At 42.2% G+C, this 18,907-nt stretch overlaps 1 protein-coding gene across 10 annotated transcripts in view; it reads left to right on the top strand.

Moving 5' to 3' along the window:
• The first annotated feature begins 2,621 nt into the window (after positions 1-2,621).
• The window catches only part of ATXN3 (ataxin 3), a 38,011-nt gene continuing 21,725 nt past the window's right edge, over positions 2,622-18,907 (top strand). For 3 of the 10 annotated variants that reach the window (XM_045448269.1, XM_045448270.1, XM_045448268.1), the window contains exons 1-5: positions 9,671-9,835; positions 10,066-10,110; positions 11,814-11,899; positions 12,373-12,439; positions 17,125-17,212. In XM_045448269.1, the coding sequence (XP_045304225.1) occupies positions 9,782-9,835; positions 10,066-10,110; positions 11,814-11,899; positions 12,373-12,439; positions 17,125-17,212 (340 nt within the window). In that variant the 5' untranslated portion in view covers positions 9,671-9,781. Of the gene's footprint in view, positions 2,728-2,960; positions 3,573-8,086; positions 8,180-9,670; positions 9,836-10,065; positions 10,111-11,813; positions 11,900-12,372; positions 12,440-17,124; positions 17,213-18,907 lie in introns of those variants that run through there. The other 7 variants (XM_045448273.1, XM_045448272.1, XM_045448267.1 and 4 more) reach the window with 6 other exon arrangements.

Here is an 18,907-nt window from a genome sequence, read left to right as displayed (position 1 = left end):
TATCTTATGAGAGGACAGAGACACACAGAAGGAAGATGGCCACGTAAAGACCAAAGCCAAGGTTGGAATTCTGCAACCGCAAGCCAACTAATTAATAATGCTAGGAGCCTTTAGAAGCTGGAAGAAGGACGGATTTCTCCCTGTGGCTTTGGAGCATGGGCCTGCTGACACCTTTGTTTCAGACATCTGGCCTTAAGAACAACGAGAGAATACATTTCTGTTTTTAGCCACCAAGTTTGTGATGATTTGCTGCGGTAGCCATATAAAATGAATATAATCACATTTTTTTTCTGAATAAGTAATACAATATAGTTCAAAAATCAAGAATAAAATTGTATACTGTGAAAAGTCTCCCTCCCACCCCTGCCTATTTGCCTAGTTCCCTTCCCATCTCAAACATGTAGGTAACCTCTGTGTCTCCTATATAGTCTTCCTGAGATTTGTAATGTATATAAGCAAAAAAGTAAACACATGTTTCTGTACATAGACACAAACTTTCTTTTAAAAAAAATCAGGAAAAAAAGTGGTTTGCATATTTTTTCACTTCGTGAGATCATGATTTGTTTCCCCAGTCAGTCCACAGTTCCTTAAGAACATGCATGGACTGTTTCCCCAATATGGGATTGTGGACTGTGCACACATCATCATCTGATAAATGGTAACTAAATCCTATCCCAGAGCACCCGGTCCTCACTGGACTCTCCATTTCCTTACCTCCTGCTGCCCCTTGTGTTCCTCTGAACCTGCACTCACCAAAGTCAACAATAGTCTCCATAGCAACACAATTTAGTGGAATCTTGCTAAGTCCTGATGTTGCTGGACCTCTTGGCAGCAACTGATACTGACTGCTCCTTGAAACGTTCCCTTCTCAGGGCTTTGATAACTTTACACTCCTGCTTTTTCCTCCCTTCTCTTCCACTACTCCTTCTCTACCCTCAAGATTCTGCTTTAGATCCTCTTCTCAAGCTCTTCCTTTTCTCCTAGATGATTTTATTCACTCCTGTGAATAACTCCCTGCTCTATAGCAAAACCAAACCCCTGAACTCCAGACTATCTATCTTTTAAAAAATGCTTATTTATTGGAACAGTGCAAGCGGGGGAGGAGCAGAGAGAGGGGACAGAGGATCCAAAGCAGGTTCTGCACTTACAGGCTGACATCAGCAAGCCCAAAATGGGGCTCCAACAAGATCATGACCTGAGCTCAACCAACGGAGCCACCCAGATGCCTCTATCTATCTATCTATCTATCTATCTATCTATCTATCTATCATCTATCTATGTGCCCACCCATTACTTTTCTCATGGATCATAGGTTTGTCAAATTCAACATCTCTAAGAGGTAACCTCTATCTTCTCTTTCCCAAACCTTGCCCTTCCTCCTGCTCCTGCCACAGTGGCTGCCTAGGGCAGAAACCCAGACATCATCCCTAATGTTTCTATGTCCCTCACTTCCCACGGTCACCAAGTTCTGTTGAGTCTCCACGATTCCTCATTATCTCTCAAAACGGTCTCCTCTCGACTGCAGGTCAATACTCTAGTCCAAACACCATCAGCTCTCCTAAGACTCCCTCGACAGCGTCAGCTCTTTTCTGTAGCTAGTGATCTTTATAAAATGCAAATCTGAGCATGTCTCTTCTCCTTTAAAAACTGTATATAACTCCCTAACTGCCTTTAAAAGGCATACCTTCCTGGGAGCACCTGGGTGGCCCACATTGGGTTCTCTGTTGTCAGTACAGAGTCGGCTTCAGATCCTCTGTCCCCCTCTCTCTGCCCCTCGCCCACTCTCTCTCTCTCAAAAATAAATAAACATTAAAAAAAAATTTTTTTAAAGCATACCTTTCTTAATTTCAAGGTGCAAAATCTGCTTCTTCCCTACTCCTTCAGTTTCCTCAAATACCTTCCCCCCATTTTACTGGATTTTTCAGTTCCTCCAACTCATGCTTCCTCTTCAGGTCCAGAACACAGACACTAATAACAAGGTGTATGGATTTGGACCCCAGCGCAGCAACTTACCAGTTGACTTTGTTCACCCTTCTTTTCTTAATCTCCCTGTGCGTCAGTGTCCTCATAGGTAAAATAGGGATCATAACAACACCTACATCAAAGGTTGTATTAAATTCGTTAATATATGCAAAAGTAGTTTAAGAAGAATAATGCCTACCCTACAGTAAGCTCTGTATAAGTATTAACTACATTTTTACACAAGTGCTAGGTGTTGGGGGATGCAATGATGTCTTTTTCTTAATCCGGCTTTCAGTGGGGGAGGAGGAGAAAGATATTAAATAATTAAATGCAAATATGATAAGCATAAAATACAAAGTGGAAAACATAAAAGAACATAGAACCCAGGTGTTCCTTGTCCAGACCCCTAATAGCCTAAAAATCCATAGCAATGGGTGGGAAGCGGAGATCCTCCAGACCCTAGGTGGCGCTGCAACCCCCCCCCCCCCCCAAGCCGGCCAGATAAAGGGAGATCGCAGGACGCGCTACACAGGTCACGTGCCCTCGCATTTACCGCCCCGGCGTTCACTAGCTCTTCGCTCCACGTGACTCACTTCCTCGGAGATGATTGGTCTGTGCGAGGCACGTGGGCAGGGGCGGCTCGAGGCGGGGCGGGGCAGGGTGGGCGGAGGGGTGGGGCCGAGGGGCGGGGCTCGAGGGGGGTGGTTCGGCGCGGGGGCCGTTGGCTCCAGACAAATAAACATGGAGTCCATCTTCCACGAGAAAGTGAGTGTCCGCGTTCGGTGGGGAGCTGTCTGTTGTGCCGTGGCTGCGGTAGGGCGCGGTACAGCCTCCTCCCGCAGAGCTGGCGGGGGCCCGATCGCCCCCATCCCAGCCTCGCCGGGCGGGGGAACTTCGTAGGGAGGGCAGCTTCACCGACGCCCCCACCGCACCCTCTGCCAAAGAGGCCGGTGCCCGAGGTGTCCGGGGCTCGGGACGCCCGGGCAGCTGGGAGGGAGTGAGGGCAGGGCCGGGGACACCATGGGGGCACGGGAGTGCGGTGGCACCGAATGGGTTAGCTTCCGCGCTTCCCTTCCACTTTCCGTGGGCTTCACTCTCCATTCCCTTCTCCCCCAGTCTCTCTAGGTTCTAGTTAGTCACCTCTTGGACCCTTCCCTCGACCCTCCCCAACTCCACCCCACTCCCTCAGTCCCACTTCTGGCAGAATTAACTTTTCCTCCTCTGGGCTCCTCTGTTCTATATTGGAACCTCCCATACACTTAGATCTCCGGGGTTGTGTTCTTGTCCTCCTGCACCGGGTCCCTGAGCCTCCCTAGGGCGGGGACCTTGGCTCGTCCCACGTAGGGCCTGACACTTGGGGAAGTGAGGTAGGAAATCCTGAGCGCCCCTGAACAGGGAAGTCGTCACAGGAGTTTTTGTTACGGGATGTCTAGGTTTCGTTTCTTTTGGTAGTTGCATCTTTCCGGATCAGGAGGCCAGCTTCCTTATTAGTTATCAGGACTAGACTGGAATAATTTTGTTGTCGTTCACCTAGCCTGTTTTGCTTTTATTCTTTACGACCACGCACTTGAAGATACGATTGGTGGCATGTGGAGAAACAAGCTATTTGGGTGTGAGTGAAACCTTCCTTAGGACAACTTTGGCACATGATAGATACATTGTTTCATAATAGTTTCGTGTTTGGAAAGGATTGTCGGGGAGGCTTTTGTTTAGTAGGAGCAGCAGGGTTTGGTTTTGTTAAATACTTGTAAACGATCATTTATCCATTCACACAAAGCCGTCAAAGACAAAAGAGACACAGGATGGATCTAAACAAGTTGTTCAATGGAATGCTTTTCTTTATAGAAAACATTTTAGAACGTTTTGGCACTGGAGTAGACCAGTTTTTATGTTGGGGGGGGGGAGGAGGGACTCCTATAGTTACCACTAATCTTTTGACTTGATTGACGTGATTGATGAATCTTGGACAAGAGAAATTTAGTTGCCTGGCTAAGGAGATTGAATGAAGAGAACCCTCCATATACATATTTTTATTCCTAATTTTCAAAAGCTTTGGTATAGGACCAGATGTTTCAAATGGAAGACTTTAAACTTTTTCCACACCACCTCTTGAGAGTTACATATTTTTACAGATATTGATTGACAGCCATTGGCACTGTTGGGATAGATTTCAGTGAAGGTAATTACTAAACCTGGGTGGTTTAGTAGCTGGGTGCTAGCCTCATAAAGGTCTACTTTTCCTGAAAGAAGTCACTCTCGATTATCAACATCTGTGTAGGCTTAAAGGCACTTACAGAATCAACTTATCAACTTATATGTACTTAACAGATGAGTTGGTACTTACTTATCAACTTATATGTACTTAACAGATGAGGGCTTTTGAAGTTTTTTAGGCATATTTCAAGAGTATGGAAAATACCTATAACCACAGCGCCCGTCGTGAATCTCATACACAGTCCCTTCTGGGAATGTTTGAGCTTAATATGCCGTTTTTCAGCACCCTCCTTTCCCCGTCTGCCGCATACATATGACCTTTGTCAGAGCACCAGCATTGGCCGTAAGGAAGCTGTGTATATAGAGATGCCTGCCTTTCAACTACTTCCTCTGGGAATGTTGGTTCCCCCATTTTCACAGTGGCGCCACCTTGAGTGCCCTTTGTTAAGTTAGGATGTAAACTTAACAGTTGTTCTGTGGTATATCCCCAGTGCCTACGATGGTGCCTAGCACATAGTTGCTCAATAAATATTTAAGTGAATTAAGAGAGTTTCTTGAGCTTCTAAGATGTGTATGGTGGTAGTTATCTAAAAGAAACCATTTTTCTGTAAGTATTTTAGGCTTTGCAGGTCACATACTGCCTCTCACACGTTCTTGTTTGTGTGTGGGTGTGTTACCCAACCATCTCAAATCATAAAAACCACTCTTAGCCACCGGAGCAGGTTGTATTTGGCCTATTGGCTAGAGTTTGCCAAGCCCTAACAAACCCTTGTACTAAATGGCCATTAACTGCCCGGTGTTTTGGTGTTTGTTTTAGTTCTGATGTCTGCTTTCTGTCATTTCTGTTACCATTTCTATTGCTAACTGCTCTTGGTGTGGGCACAGTGCCATCCAAATTGGTACTTTTAATGTAAATTGACAGTGTAGCCACACTTGTTGGGATTGTGTTTAAAATTAATGAAAATGCCAGAAGATGCTGAGCTTTGACTTGATGCTATTCATTTGGCCTTTTTGTGATTGTTGGTTTCTAGCTGTCTTGAGGATAGTGGAGGTCTAGGGACAACCCAATTCCAAATGAGTGGCTCGAGGAAGTAATAATAGCACAGACTTCACTTCTGCCTGAGTTTGAATCCCGGCTCTGCTATTTACAATCCATACGATCCTGAGCATGTTACTCATTATCTCTCTGTGCTCCAGTTTCCTCCTCTGTGGTGTGAGGATAATGAAGTGTCTACCTCAGTTACAAACACTTGGAATGCTTCCTGGCACATGTACTATGGAAGTGCCGGCCATTGTTGTTATCAGATACTTGTGTTTGCTGGACCTCGCCATAGGGGGTGAGAGCTTAGCGTCACTGAGATGAGATGGAGAAGTAGTCATAGGTTGATTGAGTGGCACTTTAGGCCGATCCTGAGTGCACCTGAAGGTTTATGCCTGGTTTCCGTTGTAATCAGTAGTGTCTGTGGGAATTTGAACTCGTTGCAGGTTGGTCCTGAAGACTTTAAGGACGGTGAGAGAATGATTTGGTTACACTTACCCTCTGTGTAAGTGTATTTTATAAAACCCTCTGTGGTTTTGTAAAATACCTCGGTAAAGCTGAACATACAGATTGTTCATCCTCTGATCCCAATACAAGAAGTCTGGGCCTAAAATCGTGGCGTTTCAATGCTACTGAACTTTGACCATAGCACATATAAACTTCTATCCAACTTTGGTTAAAGCTCCACGAGGAAGAGGTGGGTGGGGATAAATTGGTGGGCTGGGAATGGATAATATTAGGTGGGGCACTTGTACAATTTTTTTTTGGTTCATGTAGAATTTGATTCACCTTGTTTAAAAAGTGATTTTAAATTTGGACTGAACAATTTGTTTTCTTCTATTAAATCATATTAGAAGTACAGAACTTGCTATTTCCTGTGACAGTTTACTTAGACAAAGTTTGATATCAAGAGCTTATTTTTTTGTACTTCAAAGCTAGGTTTTTAAATTATTTTACAGAGATCGAGCGGAGAATCGAGGCAGAGGGAGAGAGAGTTTTCCAAGCGTGGGACTCAATCCCACAACACAAGCCAAAACCAAGAGTCAGCTGCCCAAGTGACTGAGCTACCCAGGCACCCCAAAGCGAGTTTTTTAGAGACAGAATTTTTTATTAAATAGTTGGCTTCACTATTTCAATATATGTATTAAATGTGACGACCATAGTTTGAGAGCACCAAACTGAGGCATGTAACCTGACAGCCAGACAGAAAATTTGCATTAGGACTGTTCCCAGAAAATCCGGTGTCTGGTGACCATAGTAGGAAGTTCTTGGGGCTCCTGGGTGGCTCAGTCGGTTAAGCGTCTGACTTCAGCGCAGGTCATGATCTGACGGTTGGTAAGTTCTAGCCTCACATCAGACTCTCTCTGTGCTGGTAGCATGGAGCCCCCTTTGGAACCTCTGTCTCCTTCTCTCTGCCCCTCTCCTGCTTGCATGAGCTCTCTGTCTCTCTCAAAAATAAATAAACATGGGGTGCTCGGGTGGCTCAGTCATTTAAGGGACCAACTCTTGGTTTCAGCTCAGGTCATGATCTCACAGTTCATGAGTTTGAGCCCCACATCAGGCTCTGTACTGACAGTGCAGAGCTACTTGGGATTCATTCTCTCTCTCTCTCTCTCTCTCTCTCTCTCTCTCTCTCTCTCTCTCTCTCTCTCTGCCCCTCCCCGACTCATGCGTGTGTGGCCTTTCTTTCTCTCTCTCTCAAAATAAATAAACTTTTAAAAAGTTAAGTACATAAATAAACGTAAAAAAAGGAAGCTCTTGATATGTGAAATACCTGTATCTTAGCAGAGTTGTTGTGCTTGTTATTTGAACTTTTTTAACTGTAACAAACACACGTTAAGGGTACACACACCATAAGAGTACAGCTCAGTGAGGTCTCACAAAGTGAACACATGTGTAAATAATTCTTAGATCAGGTAACAGAATATTTATTTGCTCCGCTTAGGCCTTCCTCCAGATACTGTCCCTCCACCCCACCTTCACCCTTGTGAGGGTGATCACTGTCCTGAATTCTAACATCATAGATGAGTTTGGCCTGTTTTTGAGCTTTTATAAATGGCATCATACAGCGGTGCTCTTTGAATCTATCTTCTTTAACATTGATACGTCTGTGTTGTTGCAGGTCGTTGTAGTGAATTCATTCTCATCGTCATATAGTTTTCCCTTGTGAAAAGAGCACAGTTTACCCATTCTGTGATGGGCATCTGGATGGTTCAGGGTGGGGCATTACCAGTAGTAGTGCTAGGAACATTTTTATATGTGTTTTGATGAATGTACGTTTGCATTTCTGTTGTTGGCATTATGTACCTAAGAGTGGAATTGCTAGACCACAGGGTTCGTATATGTTAAGCTTTAGTAGATACTCCAAATAGTTTTCCGGAGTGGTTGTACTAATTTGCATGTCCACAAGTGGTATTTTGATGTCTCTAATCTCCAACATTTTAGCCATTTTGGAGAGCGTATAGTAGTAACATACTGCAGTTTTAATATATCATTCCCTGATGGTTGATGACGTTGAGCATCTTTTTGTCTGTTTGTGAATACTTGTTTGTCTTGCCCGTTTTTCAGTAGAATATAAGTAGGATGGCTGTGTATTCCTTCAGTTCACGTTGTATTGCTCAGAGGAAGTTTCTTTCTAGGGGTAGGAATACAGTAGAAGGAAAAAGAGGTGGAGACACTTTCTCTTGCACTATGTGGCTGTGACTTCAGGGATACTGTCTTCAGCTTCAAGATACTTCTATACCAAAATATGAAGATAAGCTTATCTCGGCCCCCTCCCTATCTTGCGCTCAGACTCTCTCAATGCTGCCTTCCTATTCCGTTGCATACATATACCCTGTATCACTTTCTGAAGCTGAATTTTGTTCCTAGAACCAGGAGAAATATGTGTCTCACCAGGTGTTGCTCTTTGGAGTCACCAAAGAGTTCTGTGTCACTCTTGAGTGACAGAGCAAATCGTACAAGGTAAGACAGGCTGGGTTAAGGCATAGACTTTAGTGGAGGAAAGGAGAACTTAGAGGGTCAGGGTTAGTGGGAGAAGAAAGTATTCTCATCTTCTGCCATCATTCCACAGAGGGGTCTGTGTTCACAGGAAGGGATCTCCTTCACCAGTGAGTTTCCCTTCTTCCAGGGCAAGCATGGGAAAGTGACATTGTTGTGGGGAGCAGGGTGATAAGCAGACTGTTTAGGGCCAGGCAGCCGGGATTTATTTGTTTTTTTAAATTTTTTTTAATGTTTATTTATTATTGAGAGACAGAGAGACAGAGCACGAGCGGAGAGGGGCAGAGACAAAGGGAGACACGGAATCCAAAGCAGGCTCCAGGTGCTGAGGTGTCCGCACAGAGCCCGACGTGGGGCTCGAACTCACCAACTGTGAGATCATGACCTGAGCCAAAGTCGGACGCTTAACCGACTGAGCCACCCAGGCGCCCGAGGCAGCTCGGATTTACATTTGGGGTGCCAACTGTGTAAGGGCTAGCTGCCCAGCAGCTGAAGACCCTGGGGCCCATGGGAAGTTGTACTCCCTCCACCCCCCCAACGATACGAAGCCAGTGATGCCTCCTTGGATGCAGCCCTCCTTGCTGGCTTGTTCAGAAACGAGCTCCAGGTGTGGTTTGGGGAAGTTTACTTGTTGTACATACTGCATAGACATTTTGTGCAGAGCTCCCCGAAGAGAACCTTGGTTCGGTTGGCTACAGGTCTTCATTAACGTCGAGCGGGATCTTTCCTACCTGTATCAATTCTTGAGATACTTTTGTTCATTGATTTGAAACTCCTTGAATAAGCATTTAGATCGATAGATTATCTTCAAAAAAATTTTTTTTAATGTTTATTTATTTTTGAAGCAGAGAGAGACAGAGCGTGAGCGGGGCACCGGCAGAGAGACAGGGAGACACAGAATCCAAAGCAGGCTCCAGGCCCTGAACTGTCAGCGCAGAGCCTGACATGGGGCTCGGACTCAAGCCGTGAGATCATGACCTGAGCCGAAGTCAGAGGCTTAATCGACTGAGCCACTCAGGCCTCTTGATCGAGTAGATTATCTTGTTAAAAGAACACACATGTTCTAGGGATTAAAATTTCGCTTTCAGTGTTAGTAATTTTCCATGGAACCTCCAAAGAGATATATTTTAGGTACTGAAAATGAGAGGTGCTAATGTTTTTATAGAGTAGTTTCTAGTGAAATGTGAAATTTGGCATATTTGTAGAGAATGCTGTTTGTTTATATAAGTCATTCTCGAGTTTTTGATCATAGAGCTAAATAATTGTAGTTTCCTTAATGGTAAAATTATAAAACAAGTGTTAAATGAAAATTCAGGTACTTCCGTAAATCATTGCTGTTGAAAGCCAAAAAGGCTCGGTTTGGCTGCGTTAGTGATTAAATTCCTCTTGAGAGGAAGATACCGTACAAGTCTGTTCAGCAAATCACATTTGAATTTTTTCTTTTGAAAATATTAGCAAGAAGGCTCACTTTGTGCTCAACATTGCTTGAATAACCTATTGCAAGGAGAATATTTTAGCCCTGTGGAGCTGTCTTCCATTGCCCATCAGCTGGACGAAGAGGAGAGAATGAGAATGGCAGAAGGAGGAGTCACCAGTGAGGACTATCGCACTTTTTTACAGGTACTGACTTTCAACTCACCGAATCAGGTTCTGAAAAAATGCGGGTACTCTTTTAGAAAAGGATGAAGCATTCTTCCTATGGGGATCTGACTTGTCGGTTATAACCATGCTCTTGACTTCATAAACGGGACCGCGCAAGATGTTATTTTAAATATGCACACCAATGACGGTTTCTATCCTTCTCTCCCCACCCTCCACCCCCGCCTCAACGACCCATCCGAAATAAACAGCAGCCCTCGGGAAATATGGACGACAGTGGTTTTTTCTCTATTCAAGTAAGTGGTTAGAAGCATGTACTAAGGGCTGTTGATGTCCGGGCACTGGTCGCGCTGAGGATGTGGTCGATACGCATCTCTTCTCACAGCATCTCTTTTCACGGTCACTGTAATGATGTGACCTTCAGCGGTCCTTCTAGTAGATTGTGTCTAAGAGTGTAAGATTATTAAAAAATAAAAATAAAGCCATAGAACACAAGGAAAAAACTGGGGGAAAAAAGTGTAAGATCATACTCTAGAGCACTAGATTTTTATGGAGATAAACATGAAAATTAAGATTGTAGAACCTTCATTTTAGAGTAGGGCGTTTTGAAAGAAGACTATGTAATTTACATTTGGATGCTGTTAACCGTAGTTCCAATAAGAGTATTTCAAACTTGCTACATCTTGGATAAATTTGAGAAAATGCAGCACCTCACTACCTTCCATTTAAATCCGCGTACCAGGACTGGATTCCTTTATTATGGTCTGTGGCTTTTGCTTTCTTTCTTTTTTTAAACTTTCGGCTCCCCTTGAATTCTGTGGGTGAATGTGTATGTACTTGTGAGATTCTTTTGCCTTATCCATGGGTCTTTCATTCTAACAGCCGGGAGGTATATCCAGAGTTCTTCCAGAAGCTCTCTCGAGGAGCCTGTTCCGTTCCCCTGTATTGTCCTCCTGGACCCCTCATTCAGTAGCCTCTCCGTCCAGCACTGCTCCACATGGGCGGTACCTGGTGAGAGCTGCCGCAGCGCTAGAGGAGGCTCGAGCGGGCCCTGTGCTTGCTGTTGCCTGTTTGTGCGACACTGGGACACTGGTCTTGGTGCCTGTTCACGTCTGCCCCCTGCGTTGTGTTCACTGTTTATCTGTGCTAGCTGGCACCTGGTTCACTTGCTGCTCTGTTGGCTGCCTCGGAGGGCGGAGAGTGAATTTTCAGAAATGTCCTTTTTTTCCCCCAGACAGTTGGAAGTAATCAGGCTTATTTATTTATTTTTTCCTACGAATTACAAACTCATGATGGTAGTTCAAAGTCTGAAAGCTTCAGTTTAAATTCCCAGGAAGAATCCATTTTTAATAGACAAAATTTTCATCACTACTGACATACCAGGTAGTGAGTTGAATATAACTTTTCTAAAGCAGGACCCGGAGCAGCCAGATTATTGTGTGTATATAGTGGACTACTTTTAAGAATAATACTTAGGGGCGCCTGGGTGGCTCAGTCACTTAGGCGTCCGACTTCGGCTCAGGTCATGATCTCACGGCTCGTGGGTTTGAGCCCCACGTCGGGCTCTGTGCTGACAGCTCAGAGCCTGGAGCCTGCTTCGGATTCTGTGTCTCCCTCTCTCTCTCTCTGCTCCTCCCCCGCTCATGCTTTGTCTCTCTCTCTCTGTCAAAAATAAATAAACATTGAAAAAAAAAAAGAAGAATACTGAGTATAATATACATCTGGATTTTTGAGACAGTTTTATCTCGGAATTATGTGGTTCTCTGGAATGTTCCAGAAACCTAGTGTAAAAAGGACTCTTTTATAGGTACTTTTTTTCTTTTATGGATTCAGTGATGTATTTATACACATACTTTTTAAAAAGCATAGCGTTCTAGGGAAAATTATGAAGTACAGTTGTTTATGCAACTAACATGGCTGTGCTACTTAATTTGGAATTGAATGGTTTAGCTCATGAAAAGTTGCTTTTTTTTTTTTTTTTTTTTTTTTTTTTAAACAGGTTATAAGCAATGCCTTGAAGGTTTGGGGTTTAGAACTAATTCTCTTCAACAGTCCAGAGTATCAGAGGCTCAGGATCGATCCCATGTAAGATTTTATTTTGCTCTTCCACATTGCTTTTTCTAAACTTGATTTTTAAAGTTATAATTTCTTAAAGAAGCAAAGCATATTTTGAATGCTTTTGTCTTGCTTGATGTTCCCTGTTTCATTCCCTCAGAGTTCGCTGTGACACCTTTTGGGGATGTCCGTGCACATCTGCCCATTAACTCCCCTCCTCCCTTCGGTGTCAGGCAGCACAGGACTGATCCTTAAAGGGTGTGTGGTGCCATCATTCTTGCATGTGGCATCACTAACCTGCAGAGAGATTTCTACTGTTTGGGTTTTGGTTTTGGTTTTGTTTTTAATGCTATTTTGTAATTTCTCAAAATCTGTGGTGCTTCACTGTAAGCACAATCCTAAACTATCATGTTTTATATAATACTTGCTAGTAGATAAACTAAATGAATGTGAACTCTGTTATTTCAACTTAATATTGTGTATGCATTTTTTTCTTTTTCTAGAAATGAAAGGTCATTCATATGCAATTACAAAGAACACTGGTTTACAGTTCGAAAATTAGGAAAACAGGTAATGTTTCTCCTTTTGTCTTTTTTCTCATTTTGCCCTCCATTTGCAACTAAAATGTAAAGGATCGATACCTCACGGATGAAGAAATTTACCAGTAACGTGTGTGTATGGTATGGTTTTAATCTTAATGGAAATTTTCTCTTTTCAAAGACAGTAGCAGTTTCCCTTATAGGTTTATTTGTAACAACCATGCACAGTTGATGCTTGAACGACATGGGTTTGAACTACATGGGTCCACTTATCCGTGGATTGTTTTTTACAGTACAGTACTATAAATGTATTTTCCTTCTGATCTTCCTTTTATTTTTATGGTTTTCTTAGTAACATTTTCTTTCCTCTAGCTTTATTGTGAAAGTAAGTATATCATAGGTGCCTGATTGGTCGATAGAACATGCAACTCTTAATTTCAGGGTTGTGAGTTCAAGCCCCACGTTGGGCATGGAGCCTACTTAAAAAAAAAGTATACAGTACATATGCGAAATGTGTGTTAACTGTTTACATTAGCAGTAAAGCTTCCAGTCAACGGTAGGCTATTAGTACTGAGTTTTTTGAAGAGTCAAGCTATACGTGGATTTTCAGCTGTGCCAGGGGTCAGCGCCCTTAACCCCCACGTTGTTCAAGGGTCAACTGTACAATTTAACTACATAAGAAAAGCTTTCTATTTAATACAGTACAGAAGGGGTCACTTCTAGTGAGTTTTTATGGGATAAAAATGTTCTTCCAGTTAACTATGACTTTATAGATTTGTTCTCGGCATACAGTAGCGTCATGAAGCCTGAAATAGCATCCAGCATGAATAAAAAGTTTTCAGTCATGTTTGCTTTAGCATATCAAGATTATCCACATTCCAAAATGTCATGTAATACATAAGGCTTCATAAAATCTATGTGGATATAATACGTACATCTACATAAAACTCTATTTTTTTAAAAGAACACAGAATGTGTCTTGAACGAGCCTTTCTTAAGATCAAGAAACGTACCTAAGGTGTTATTTTTTAAGATAATTACCAAAGATCTTTGGATACATGACACTATTTTGAAACAATTATGTAAAGTCCTTTTTAGGGGCGGCTGGGTGGCTCAGTTGGTTAAACATCTGACTCTATTTTGGCTCAGGTCATGGTCTCGCTTGTGTGGGTCTGAACCCCACATCGGGCTCTCCACCGATAGTGTGGAGTCTGTTTGGGATTCTCTCTCTCTGCGCCTCCCCCCCATTACACCCTTTCTGTCTCTCAAAAATAAATAAACTTAAGAAAAAAGCCCTTTTTATTAGAATTTTGAATCTTGGGGCGCCTGGGAGGCTCAGTCAGTTAAAGGGCCTACTCTTGGTTTCAGCTCAGGTCATGATCTCTCGGTTTCGTAAGTTGGAGCCCCTCGTCAGGCTCTGTACTGACAGTGCAGAGCCTGCTTGGGATTCTCGCTCTCTCCCTCTCCCTCTCTCTCTGCCCCTCCCCCACTCACACCGACTGTGTCTCTCTCAAAATAAATAAACTTAAAAAAAATGTTTTGAATCTTGGAAAGAGGAATATTAGAAATGGTCCAATATAAAAAGAAATGAACTTGTTGATACGTTCAGCAACGTGGGTGAACCTAAAAATAATTATGCTGAGTGAAGGAAGCCAGATACAAAATACTATGTACTGTAAGGTTCCATTTGTATACAAATCTAGAAATTGCAGACTAATCTGTAATGACAGCAGATTAACCAGCTGTTGCCTGGGGATGAGGAAGGTGAGGAGCAGCGAGAGAGGAGGATCACAAGGGCCCTGGAAACTCTCGGTGGTGGTGATGGTTTCTTGGGTGTACACGTATGTTAAAGCTTCAAATTGAACACTTTTAAGTATGTGCAGTTTCTCGCATGTCAGTTATAGCTCCACAAAACTTTTGGAAAATAAAATAATACGAAGCAAAAAGGCAAATGAAATCAAGAATGAGTGCACTGATTAAATCAATAAAAGATAATTCAAAAATAGAAACCCTGCTATTATGTTTTAAGTCCTTTTAAGTCCTGTGACCCGATTGTTTCTAAAGGTCCCTCCTGAGTTGTACAAAGAGCAAGTAAGGAGGTGCGTTGCAGTAGAGGCTGACCTGAGTGGGGGTCAGCTCCAAGGAGAAAGCAGAGAGGACACTGCCGAGATTATTTAACCTTCGGCTTTTATTTATATGTTTAAAAAATTATGATCAAGTATTCTTTACCTTTCCTGTATAATCATTGGATTTTTTTTTTTTAAGATCTGAAGACTTAGGTTCCAGAAGTTCCTTTGGTGATTTGCATGTAAACTTGCATCATTATTTTGAGAGATTTTACAAATTTTAGTTTAAAATTGAATTTTCACATTTTAAATTACTTAATCTTTTATAAATACAAGAAATGTCCAATTTTAACTTATTATATTTGGCTCTAATTTATATTTTTGTTTACAGTTATGTTTTTCACTGTACACTCTTTTGTTAGAGGTCCTTGTATTATGAAAAAGATGACTGGAAACGTTTTTTTTCCTATTTATATTTTTTAAAATTCCAGTATAGTTAACATACAATGCTATATTAGTTTCAGATGTACATGTAAGTGATTCAGCAGCTCTGTACATGACTCAGTGCTCATTACAGTGAGTGCACTCTTGGTCCCCTTCACCCATATAACCTGTCCTCTACCCACCTTCCTCTGATAACCACCAGTTTGTTTTCTGTAGTTAAGAGTCTGTTTTTTGGGGCGCCTGGGTGGCTCAGTTGGTTAAGCATCCAACTTCGACTCAGGTCCTGAGCTCACAGTTTGTGAGTTCGAGCTCCGTGTCAGGCTCTACACTGACAGCTCAGAGCCTGGTGCCTGCTTTGGATTCTGTGTCTGTCTCTCTCTCTCTATCCCTTGCCTGCTCACACTCTGTCTCTCTCTCCCTCAAAAATAAATAAACATTAAAAAAAAATTTTTTTTAACAAGAGTCTGTTTTTTGGTTTGTCTCTTTTCCCTTTGTTCCTTAAATTCCACATATGAGTGAAATCCTATGGTATCTGTCTTTCTCTGAGTTACTTCACTTAGCCTTATACTCTCTAGATCCATCCGTGTTGTTGCAAATGGCAAAATTTAATTCTTTTTTATGGTTGAATAATATTCCGTTGAGAAAGAGAGAGTGAGAGTGTGTGTGTGTATCTCCTATCTTCTTTATCCATTCATCTATTGGTGGACACTTGGGCTGCTTCCATAATTTGGCTGTTGTAAATAATGCTGCAGTAAACATAGAGGTGCATATGTCTTTTCGAATTAGTGCTTTTATTCTTTGGGAGAATACCCAAGTAGTGGAGTTCCTGGATCGAAATATAGTTTTATTTTTAATTTTTTTGAGGAAACCCCATACTGTTTCCATACTCCATACTGTTTGCATTCCCACCCACGGTGCAGGAAGGTTTCTCTTTCTCCACATCCTTGTCAACACCTGAGTCTTATGTTTTTGATGTCAGCCATTCTGACAGCTGTGAGGTGATATCTCATTGTAGTTTTGATTTGCATTTCCCTGATGGTGAGTGATGTTGAGCATCTTTTCATGTGTCTATTGGCCATCTGGGATGTCTTCTTTGGAGAAATGGGTGACTGGAAAAGTACTATAATCTCTGTCAAAATCCAGGAAAAGTAGTTGGTCGTGATGTTGACAGTAACTTTGGAAACTTTTGTATCTTGTGGGTTACATTAGGAATCCTATAAAATAGTGACTAAGTGATTTTAATTACATGTGACAGTGGCTCAGTGATCCTTGTAAAATCATTTGGCGGTTTTGAATTCCCTTCCTGGAATGTCTACTTTTCTCACAATTGGAATCTTTTGGCCAAAATTACCAGTAGTGGGAAGACTTTGTGTTGGTTTCATTTTTCTTCAGTATAACGTGATTAGGGTTTTGTTGGGCTGATACTTTGAAAAAAGATTTGATTATACCTATCAATAAAGATACTTGAAAGTAGTATCAATTTCTGTACTCTTTTTTGGGGTGGGAGATACAAAGTTTATGACTTAAAGCAAAATTTTATTTTATTTTATTTTATTTTGTTTTTAATTTTTTAATGTTTTATTTATTTTTGAGACAGAGAAACAGAGCATGAGCAGGGGAGGGGCAGAGGGAGAGGGAGACACAGAATCTGAAGCAGGCTCCAGGCTCTGAGCTATCAGCACAGAGCCCGACGCGGCACTCGAACTCACAAACCGTGAGATCAGGACCTGAGCCGAAGTCGGCCACCCAACCAACTGAGCCACTCAGGCACCCCAAGCAAAATTTTATTTTTAATTAAAAAAAAAAATTTTTTTATGTTTATTTATTTTTTGAGAGAGAGACACACAGTATCCGAAGCAAGCTCCAGGCTCTAAGCTGTCAGCTCAGAGCCCCATGCAGGGCTCAAACCCACGAACCATGAGATCAGGACCTGAGCTGAAGTCGGATGCTTAACTGACTGAGCCACCCAGGCACCCTGCAAAATTTTATTTTTAAAACATTTAATACTGGTAAATCTGCAACATTTATTTCAGTTTTTAAAAATCATATTATTAAATAAATTACTTTTTAAAAATCTTGGTTTGACATGTTTTCAGTGTTTAGATAGCCTTAGTAAGTTTAGATGGGTTGTATTTATTCTTAACATATGGAACTTCCCTATTACTTATAATGTGCATTAACTTAAATACTTAAAATTTTTTTCCAGTGGTTCAACTTGAATTCTCTCTTGACGGGTCCAGAATTGATATCAGACACATACCTTGCACTTTTCTTGGCTCAATTACAACAGGAAGGTAAAGACTGACATTTTTATAATATTGTCTTTCAAAGTAGCTTAATAAAACCAGCTCTATTCGATGTAAGTATAACAATACTGTTTTTATGGCAGGGGCAGTGAAATCATCTTTATGTTTTTCTTGGTGAACTGTAATCTGTGATTTGGATGATACTATCCATCCAGTTAGAGTTTTCACTGACACTTGGCCCTCCCCTGAGGTTGCTCCTGCCTTAGCAACCCCACTAAGTAATGGCTCTTGTTCCTTCCAGACCCCACGGACTCCATGGCCAGGCGTGGTGGGCGGGGGTATTCTTCTTGCTTCTTGCTTCTTCAGGCCACTGTTCTTACCTAAAGACTCCAGCTTCTCTAAAATACCTGGCACGAGAGTAAACTCTGCCTCCTGCTCTTTTCCATTCACCTGTGATCCTCTTTTTCCATGGAATATTTTAGGGTCTGACTCACTGTTTTCTCTCAGCTTGAACTCCTCATCATTGTTAGTGATTTCTACACAAAAATCCATCCGCTTCCGTACATTTTTATTTTCAAAGACCGGTTTTTTCATCTTGCCTTTGCCATTACCAACAACGGTATCACCTTCAAATCCCAATTACAAGCATTTTAGTCTTTGACAATTGCCTATCTTTATACCATATTTTCTCCATTTTCTGCATCCAACAATTCTTTAAACCCTACCCAAACATTCCCCTTATATCCTTACTTCCTGTCTGACCCTGCTTATTTCTGTAACCCATCATTATAATCAATCTGATGCGTTTCTCCACTCCTCTTTCCTCCCCTCTATTATACTTTCATGACAAAATGCCAGCCCTGGGTAAAACTAGATCTTGGGCTTGTCCATTCCTGCATCAGAGCAGCTGAACATGGCTACATAAAATGGGGTGACTGATTTTGCTTTAAATTTATGATGACAAATTTCAAATGATCCTTTAGGGCTACTTGACCTTGCTACTGTGTTTTCATAGTAAGGTCACTTGCCACTCTCCAAGATGGTTATTTTCCAGTTCCTCTCTTCAAATCTCTAACCACTCACCTCTTCCTGACCCCTAGCTATGACCTTCCCTTGTATTCTGACAAAACAGAAACAATGAAAAGAGGGGCACCTGTGTGGCTCAGTTGGTTGAGCATCCGACTTCAGCTCAGGTCATGATCTCAAGGTCTGTGAGTGAGTTCAAGCCTGGTGTCGGGCTCTGTGCTGACAGCTCGGAGCCTGGAGCCTGCTTTGGATTCTGTGCCTTCCCCTCTCTCTGCCCCAACCCACTCGCATTCTGTCTCTGTCTCTCTCAAAAATAAATAAACAGGGGTGCCTGGGTGGCTCGGTCGGTTAAGCGTCCGACTTCGGCTCAGGTCACGATCTCATGGTCTGTGGGTTCGAGCCCCGCGTCGGGCTCTGGGCTGACCGCTCAGAGCCTGGAGCCTGCTTCAGATTCTGTGTCTCCCTCTCTCTCTGCCCCTCCCCTGTTCATGCTCTGTCTCTCTCTGTCTCAAAAGTAAATAAATATTAAAAAAATAAATAAATAAATAAATAAATAAACATTAAAAAAAATTTTTTTTAAATAAGCAACGAAAAGAGAACTCCATCTTTATGCCAATCTATCGACGTGCCTGTATCCCAGCCTGTGATTGAGCCTATTAAAATAGGTGAATTGTCCCCTGCTCCTGACCACGACCAGCCTGTCCACTTTGGGGCTAT

This window comes from Leopardus geoffroyi, chromosome B3 (assembly GCF_018350155.1).
Source record: "Leopardus geoffroyi isolate Oge1 chromosome B3, O.geoffroyi_Oge1_pat1.0, whole genome shotgun sequence".
In the NCBI taxonomy this organism is placed as follows: Eukaryota; Metazoa; Chordata; class Mammalia; order Carnivora; family Felidae; genus Leopardus; species Leopardus geoffroyi.
This window is presented reverse-complemented; position numbering and strand designations above follow the sequence as displayed.